We start from the raw sequence: 8,612 nt of genomic DNA, 5'->3' as shown, positions 1-8,612 counted from the left end.
CCCCCCCCCTGTTTAAACCCAATTCCACATGTGCAAACGTGAAACCCTTTGAATTCTCCCTGGGCTGATGTCCTGTCCCTTGCATCTGCTAGAAGTGCCATCACCTGGCCTCCTCACTTGGGTGACCGGGAAACCTCCCGGTTTGCCTGTGGGAGGGTGGCCTGGCCTACCTTCTGGGTGCTGGGTGCTGTCGGGCAGAGGTTGCAGAGCCAGGAGGGCAGGATGAGGGCAGGTGCTCTGAGAAAAGGTCATGGACCTTCCTCTCTCCCCAGCGTGGTGGGCAGGGCCCCCTGAGTCCAGGGGTGTGCATCTCCCGGGCCCCAGCTCCTCACGTGGACTCACTCATTCCCACGGCGCCTCCTCCAGGGCAGCCGGTCTCCTTGCCTGGGGCCACCCCCCTCATCCCACGTCCTTTCCCACAAAGAGTCCGGATACCCTACCCCCCTTCCCCTCATGCACCCCTGTGACATTCCTCCATCCCTTAACCAGGGGGCCCTCTCATCCCCACCCTCCCTAGGATGGCCTCCCCTGCTCCGATTTCCTGGGGAGCCAGGAGCTTGGCCTCCCTGCCGTCTCCCCAGCTCCCGCAAAGCATCCTCCCCAGTCCCCGGGGCGCTGGCCTCACCTGGGAGGCGCGCTCAGAACCAGCCAGGTCGATCATGAACAGGCGGCCCTGCCGCACCTCCTGCAGCACGTTCTTGACCCGGCTGCGCTGGCGCACAGCCACCTGCAGCACGGCGTGGGAGCGGGAGGACGTCTGGTTGGCCGCCGTGGGCTCCTGGGTCCTCTGCCGGTTCCCCTTCATCAGCAGCTGCATGACCTGCTGGACACGTGCGAAGGACACCGCTCCTGGGGACCTGTGGGGCTGCCCCCGCGTCCTCCCTCTTAGAGTTTGGGAAGGGGTCCAGGCAGGGCGGCAGGCGGGGAGGCTGCTTGCCTGGTGAGTCCCCCAGGGTCAGCGCCGCCAGGAGGGCCCCCTGCTTGCACCGTCGTACAGAATTCTCTGTGTCTGCCCCGGTGCCAGCTGAGCCCAGGCAAAAAGCTCCAGGATCCTGAACTTGAATCCCCGCTCCCTCACTTACTGTGTGTGGCTCCCTGGCTGCTGTCCCCCATCCTCTCCTGCCCATACAGGTGAATGTGCCTCTCCACTTCCCCAAGGGAGAGACTCGCCTCTTTGGCATTGATGGTGGAGACCTCTGTGATTCCAGCCACCTGGATCACTCCTTTGGAGTCCTCCCTCAGCTCTAGGTACCCCAGGGCAGGGTTCAGCAGGTCCCGGATCATCTCATTGTAGATCTGATGGGGCGGATGGGGGAGGGGCAGGCGACAGTGTTAATGGAGACTAATGACAGGAGGTCCAGGCAAGGAGCAGGGTTCCCATCCCTCCTGAGCAAAATGGGGACAGCAGGTCACACATTCTAAGCCCCAACCCGGGAGCTCCAGGTTCCTTTCAGGGAAACTGGTTAAGGAGAAAGATCCCTACGGCACCTGGGTAGCTCAGTCCCTTGAGCGTCTGACTCTTGATTTCGGCTCAGATCATGATTGCATGGCTGTGAGATGGAGCCTCACATCAACGCAGAGCCTGCTTGGGATTCTCTCTCGCTCTCTCTCTGCCCCTCCCCTGCTTGTGCTCACTCTCTCTCAAAATAAATGTTTATTTTTTTTTAAAGGGGAAAGACCCCTTCCTTTCTATGAGGCAGGGTAAGGGAGCTTCAGCATTCACAGGGAAACATCAGGCTGTCAGGACCTCGGACAGAGAAACCCTCAGAAACCAGTGGGATCCACTTTGCAGGTGGGCTGGGCACCTGGCAGAAGATGGGGACCTGACCAATGGCCAGCCCTGCCTGTTGCTAGGCAACCCTTATGCAACTTCTCCCTGAGCTGCCCACCGCCCCCGCCAAGTGCATCTTGCTGGCTGAGTCAACACCATGCTGGCTGGATCCTGGGCTGGCAGCAATGCCTCACTGCCCTTTCTGAGCTGTCACCCAGGAGATTATCAGCTCCCGGAGGGAGCCAGGGCGGCCGGGAGCCAGGCCGAGGGCAGCCCACTGGCTCTTCTGCCTCTTCTGGCCTCTGCACGCTCTCACCACTGCTGTCCCATCAAGGTCTGGCAGTCACACTCGCACGGGGTGGGCACTGGGGGCTGTGGCCGGGTAACCCAGGCCAGTGGGAGCAAGGCTGTCCATGCACGCGGGTCTAACCTGTACCCATGCACACAGAGTTCCTGGAGGTGGTCCGCCAGGGCAGATACTGCTTTAAGGCGGGGGCCTTTGATGATGGCAAGGTGCTGAGGTGCGGAGCCGTCTGGGAGGGTGGCTAAAGTCTTAGTTCAGGGACAAAGCTATTTTGCATTGTGGCAAAAAGCTCCAGGATCCTGAACTTGAATCCCCGCTCCCTCACTTACTGTGTGATGTCAGCCTGGTTGCATAACCTCTCTGAACCTCGGGTTTTTGTAAAGTGGGGCCAACAATATGCGTGTGGCTGCCCTATGGGACTGCTTGCTTAAGCTGGGGTCAGGGGAGGGCTCACCTCCAGGTAGGACATGGACACCTCATATTCCATGTCATCGCTGGTCTCCTCAATGGCATGGAAGAGGTCATTGAGGGTCCGAACGTAGATGCCAGGCTCTCGGTCTGTGCCCAGCATAGTGTAGGTTTTCCCACAGCCTGGGGCAGAACAAGGCGGTGCCTCAGTAGGCTGGCGGCCGGAAGCGCGGCTCTGCTGGGCCAGGGCTGCTGCTGTCCCCACCTGAGTCTGTCCCCAAGGCCGGGTCCCACAAACGGCCAGGGAGATAGGGAGTAAGCAGGATGGCATTCTTGGCTGGGGATGGGGCCTCTGGGACCAGAGGGCCCTGCAGGCATTTGGATCAAGCCACACCCTTGATTCCTCCTTAGCCGAGCCCAGGGGCACACAGTCCTGTCCCAGGGTCTTGCCCCCTCCCTCACCTGTGGGGCCATACGCAAAGACAGTGGCATTGTAGCCCGAGATGACACCTTCGATGAGGCTCTTGGTGGTGGCCTGATACACCATCTCCTGCAGGGATGAGGAGATTGTCAGGGGCCGGGGGCACAGGCGGGGCACACATTCCCACCGGCACGTCCTGGCCCGCAGTGGGAGCACCTTCTGTTTCTGGGGCTCTTAGCCCGAGAAGTAGGGGCAGGGAGTGGGGGGGTGGGTGTCTCTGCTTTCGCCCCACGGGGGACACCAGCCTGAAACAGAGCTCAGGACACCTGAGACGCCTCTCCCCACAGCTGGCTCCGAGCCCCCCGCCCCCAGGACGCATTACACCTGCTCCTGGGAGGCATCCCCCAGATGGGCAAGAACCGGGGTCCCTGGGAGGGTGTCGGCTTCCCCGAGACTCTCCTCCCGGCACCAGATGGGCTCCGAGCGCCTTCCTCCAGCTCCTGGGGGGGCCAGGCTGGGGGATGTGCCCTGTGGGTGCCTGCGGAGGGTCTGTGCACTGACTCAGTTGCACAAGCCACGAGGGCACACGCACATTTGCACGCATAGCCACACGGTACAGAGGAAGCCAGGGGGCAAGTGACAAAGGGAAGGCTGAGGGTCCCTGGCCGGGTCCCCTGAGGGCTCCCTCCCGGGTGGGGCAAAGGTTGGAGAGGGGCTCCTGCCTGACCCTAGGCCCAGGCCCTCCCTCACCTGGGTGGCAGTGAAGTCAAAGGCCACGTCAAACAGGTAGGACTTCTCCCGGGAACGGTGTGCCCGGAGGATGTCGTCGGGGTCCTCCATTGGGTCCATGAGAACCACCATCTGCAAAGGTCCCCGAGGGGGACAGTCACCCAGGAGCCCCAGGCCCACACAGATGTCAACACTGACCCCAGCTCTCCTTGCCCAGGACCCGCAGGAAGCAGTGGGAGGGGTCCTAGAGCTGCACAGCCCCGGGTCCCTGAGCCCCAGGCCCAGCCCAGCCTCCTCAGCCCCTTGGGTGTCTGATCTGGGCACTTGGCTCTGGATGCCCAAAGGGGAAGCCCCCCTAACAACCGACAATGCACTGAAGGAGCCGAGAGCGCCATGATGCCCCAGATCTGGGCGCCCCGTGCCCCTCTACCAGAGGATGACCAGGAATGATGACTTGCATTTATTGTGCATTTATTTTGTGTCAGGACCTGCTTCTTGCACTTTAGGTACAAGGACTCCCTTAACCCTCTGCTCCGAGGTTAGGTGGTAAGGCCCATAATTATTCCCATTCTACAGATGAGGAAACCGAGGCCCAGAGCAGTAACTTGTCCAAGCTCAGCTACCACCAGCAGGAGGGGGAGCCCTGGACTCAAACCCTGGGATCTGGGTTCAAAGCCTGCAGCCCCTTCACTGCCTCTGTGTGGCACCTGAGACCCTGTCCTGCCTCACGCCTCTGTGCCCTGCCCTCAGCCAGTGGGGAGACCGAGGGGTGGAGCAAAGAGCCACTGGCTGCTGGGTGACAGGGGTGGGGGAGGTGGGCTAGGCTTGGGGACCGTCCACTTGTGTCAGAGAGGGGGTTTGGGGTGACATCAATGGCCCCCGCAGCCTTGAGCCTGAGCTGGGAGTGGAAAGGGGGAGCCGGGGTTGGAGGCTAGAATGAAGGTACAGGTTGGCCATTTCAGGCTCCCTCCCTGCAGGGTAGGGGTATCAGTATGTGTGTGGGGGGAGGTGGGGAGGCTGGGGGACACACAAGGGACCTCACCAGGTTTTTCCTCTGCTCCAAGAGTGATCAAGGGACCCATTTTCCAGAATAATCTGCAAGCCCACTCCACACCCAGCTCCACTCTGCCCCTCCCCCGGCCCTGGTGTCCTGGGTGTGCTGAGCCTGGTCCTGGACTCTGAGGAAAAATGCAGAGGAAGCAAACTGGGTCTTGGCCAGAGGTCCTTGGCCGAGGGTAGGAATGGGGAGACAGTTTCCAGACTCGTGGAAATGCCGGAAGACATTCAAAGATGTGTGGGGAAGGCTGGAGTTGGGAAATTTAGGAAGAGGCAGGAGAGGTAAGTCAGGGCAAGGTCTGCGTGCCCATCCTACGTCTTGTTAGCAGCATGGCTTTGTGTGAGCACTTGAACCTGCTGGGCCTGGGTCACCTCCTCCACCAGACGGGACAGGAATACTACCTGCCTGCAGAACTATGAGGAGCCTGTGTAATAACGTGCGTGGTGTGTGTGGCCACAGCACCAGACGTAGACTTAGTGCTCAAGGGTCTTCCTTCAAGGGGATGCAGGTAATGGGCCACCCCGCCCCCACCGTGAAAGGGGCCACTGGCTCTGGGCCTGCCTGGGTCCCCCCAGGATCTGAACCTCCAGGTCGGGTCCCCATCCTCTGCCCTGGCCGCTCCATCAAGGTGCCCCCTGAGGGGCAGCTCTGTGTCCAGGAGCACCTCGGCTTAGGAGGGACATCCAGGGGAAGACGAGTCTCAGCTGTGCTCTGGGGTCGGACGGTGGTTGCAGCCAGCGGCCCTCATGACAGTCCCATGCGTGGTGTCTTTCACTCCAGGCTCAAGGGCAGGTGGTAAAGAGAGACAGTGTGGGCACCTTCACACCCAGCCCCTCCTCCCGGAACATGGGGACAGTGGCCAGTCGTCAGTGAGCCTTCTCACATGAATTCATAATTATTCTCAGATGGGGACGTCGAGGCCCAAAGTCGCATAGCTAAGGTGGGGCCAGGACTGGAGCCCTGGCGGTCTGGGCTTCTGTGCACCCTTGTGAACCTGCTCTCTCACACCCCCTCTGCTGCTCCCTCTGCTCTTTCGGGGGCCTTGCCAGGAGGGGTGTAGGTGGGAGGGCTTCCCCCAGCCAGTGAGGCCCCAGCACCCCCACTGTGTGCATCAGCCCTACCTCACCGACTCTGGTGATGCGATGCTCACCGAGGGGGTAAACTGAGCCCTCACCTGGGACAAGGCACCGAGGAGGATGTCTTCGCGCTGTCCCAGGCTGTGCAGAGACTGAGCTTCCTTCCTGGGTCAGCAGGAGAGCGAGGGCCGAGGCCAGCCCTGAAGAGGGCTTGAGTACAGATAAGGTACGGGGGTGGGGGGAAGCGGGGGGCCGGTCACTCTGAGTGACAGAGGGAGCCTGCCCTGGAGCCCAGCCCTGCTCCATGGATTCAGGAGACCCACAGTGGGTCCCTCAGGGTGCACCCCCTTCAAACACCAGGATTTAGGAAGCTCGATCCTGGGAGAGCCACAGCTTGGGACTCCCACCGACCTACCAGCACGTAGGTGGGCGCTGATATTATCCCCCACTGCTCTGCCACCCGGGCCCCTGCAGGAGCTACACACCTGTGCTCACCGCATGCAGGTCTGTCTCAGACCCTCGGGGTCCCAGCAGGGCCCTCTCTTGGGAGTCTCACGGAGGAGGGAGGACAGGGAGGGGAGGGCAGGTCCCCGGGAGGCCTGGCCCCAGGAGTCTCCCCTGGAAGTCTCATCCCACTAGATAATTTCAAGTAAGCCAGCTGGGGAGGGGGGGGGGACAGCTCCAGACAGGCTGGGCAGGGACTTTGTGCAGGGCAGGAATGGGGCCACCGACCTGGTCCCTTCAGAGGCTGCCAGAGCCTGGGTGGCCACAGCAAGCTGAGTGCGGGCTGTCTGGGCCTGTGCTGTTACTGGGGTGCCCACCTGTCCCCAGCCACCCCCTCAGGGCTGCAGCCCGAATGCGCTAGCAGCCTCCTCCAGGATCCAGTTCCTGTCGGGAGGCCCTAAAGCCAGCGGCATGAGCCCTGATCAAGTTTCAGATCCAAATGAAGATAGAGCCCCGTCTGAGGCCCGTGGCACCGGTCCCAGGAGGATGCAACAGGACCCTGAAGGAGATCTCAGCCCTTGGGCGCCAGCCCTCCTGCTAGCGCAGGCTTGGCCAGCAGCCCAAGGGGCGCCCTCCCCATCAGTGTTGGGGAGGGCCGAGCAGCACGCACGGATGCTCATCACCCACCGATCACCTTCATAAAATCTCCGGGCACGGCCAAGTTCAAGGCACCCTGGACATTTGGTTCCTTTGATAGCCAGGCTCCTGAATCAGTACATTGTCAGCACAGCTGCGGTGACCTCGTTTAAAGAGGTCTTTGTCTGGGTCTCCCTCTGCCCGGCCCCCGCCCATGCCCCACCCTCCTGAGCATCGCCCCCATCCCTGTCCACCCTGGCATACAATGGAGCCCTTGTGCCCCTCGGCTAGGTGAGCTGGAGCCGAGGTATGGGGAGGGCTGAAGAGGGGCGCTGTGGTCCTCCCTCCAGAGAGCAGCACCGGGAGTGCAGACAGGGGAAGCTTCTATGTACCAGGCAGTAAACGAGGCCCGGGACAGAGAAAGTGACAAGTGGTTTCCCCATGTCTGACTTTACAGGAGGCAATCGGAGCATATGCAGGGGCACTGGTACAACCTTACCACTACCGGAAGGCTTCCTGGAAGAGGGGGTGCCAGCATTGATTTTAAAGGGATGGGCAGGTGGGGAGACTGGCCGGGTCAGTCTGCTAAGCATGCGACTCTTGGTTTCCGCTCAGGTCATGATCTCCCGGTTGGTGAGTCCCACCCCCGCGTTGGGCTCGGTGCTGACAATGCGGAGCCTGCTTGGGATTCTCTCTCTCTCTCTCTCTCTCTCTCTCTCTCTCTCTCTCTCTCTCGGCCCCTCCCCCGCTCACTCTCTCCATCTCTCTCAAAATAAATAAACTTAAAAAAAAGATAAAGGATGAGCAGGAGTTGGCAGAGAGATGGGAGGTGAGAGGAACATTCTAGAGAAAAGTGTGAGCAAGGCTGTGGGGTGAGCGGCGAGCTGTGGGTAGTGGTTCTCAGCTCAGAATCCTGGGCGGGGGTGGGGGGCGTGTTCTTGTGAGAACTGCGGGTTGGGAAGAAGCTCAGGAATGTTCCCTTCTGTCTTCCCTCCTAGAGTCTCCGAAGCAGAGGCCCAAGATGGCCATGGAGGCGAGCTGTCTGGGCCCCTCTGTGAGCACAGGGTCTGTCCCCGGCTCCGAGGGTTCCCTGTGTGGCCCCTAAATGTCATCCTGGCCAGCACCCAGCATACGCCCAAGGAACGTCGGCTGAATAAAGCAGCCTTCCTGAGGGCTCTGTGTATATCAGGCTCAGTGCTGAGTGTTTTGCACACATTTTCTCAGACATTCCTATGGTCACTCCATCGTAATAACGAATCAGATTGGTTAAGGTACGAAAGCTCTACCTGCCAAGGACAGAGCTGGTTTGACTAAGAGCCATTTGGTCCCCAAATCCAGGCTCCCAACCACCCCTGCCAACAGCTGCCCCTTGGTGCACGGGTCCCCCAAAAGCAGCCTGGCTGGGCGAATGCCCACCTTGTATGGGTTGAACTGTGTCCTCCCCAAGTTCAAGTGCTGAAGTCCTAACTCCCCGGAGCCTCAGATTGTGATTTTATTTGGAAATAGGCTCACTGCAGATGTTATTAGTTCAGAGGAGGCAAGTCCCTCTAAGTCCAGAAGGACTGGAGTCCTGAAAGGGGGAGGTTTGGACATAGACACACGTCGAAACCGACGATGTGAGGAGACACAGGGACAAGACGGCCATCTGCAAGCCGAGGAGAGAGGCCTGGATGGATCCTGCCCTCGGGGCCTCAGAAGGAGCCAGCCCCTTGGGCTTCTGGCCTCCAGGGCTTTGGTAGGATCCAATTCTGGGGTTAAATTCTCCC

At 60.7% G+C, this 8,612-nt stretch overlaps 1 protein-coding gene across 1 annotated transcript in view; it reads right to left on the bottom strand.

Annotated features, from left to right (window-relative positions):
- Positions 1-3,780, bottom strand: part of KIF19 (kinesin family member 19) — a 12,650-nt gene extending 8,870 nt beyond the window's left edge. Inside the window, exons 1-5 of the mRNA XM_029928610.1 lie at positions 3,655-3,780; positions 2,946-3,033; positions 2,530-2,666; positions 1,171-1,296; positions 626-820 (exon numbers count right to left, since the gene is read on the bottom strand). Coding sequence (XP_029784470.1) covers positions 626-820; positions 1,171-1,296; positions 2,530-2,666; positions 2,946-3,033; positions 3,655-3,765 — 657 coding nt within the window. The 5' untranslated portion in view covers positions 3,766-3,780. The remainder of the gene's footprint in view (positions 1-625; positions 821-1,170; positions 1,297-2,529; positions 2,667-2,945; positions 3,034-3,654) is intronic.
- Between the last annotated feature and the right edge of the window lie 4,832 nt (positions 3,781-8,612).

Source organism: Suricata suricatta, chromosome 17, assembly GCF_006229205.1.
Source record: "Suricata suricatta isolate VVHF042 chromosome 17, meerkat_22Aug2017_6uvM2_HiC, whole genome shotgun sequence".
NCBI classification, from domain to species: domain Eukaryota; kingdom Metazoa; phylum Chordata; class Mammalia; order Carnivora; family Herpestidae; genus Suricata; species Suricata suricatta.
The sequence above is the reverse complement of the archived record's forward strand: the minus strand, read 5'-3'. Positions and strand labels throughout refer to the sequence as shown.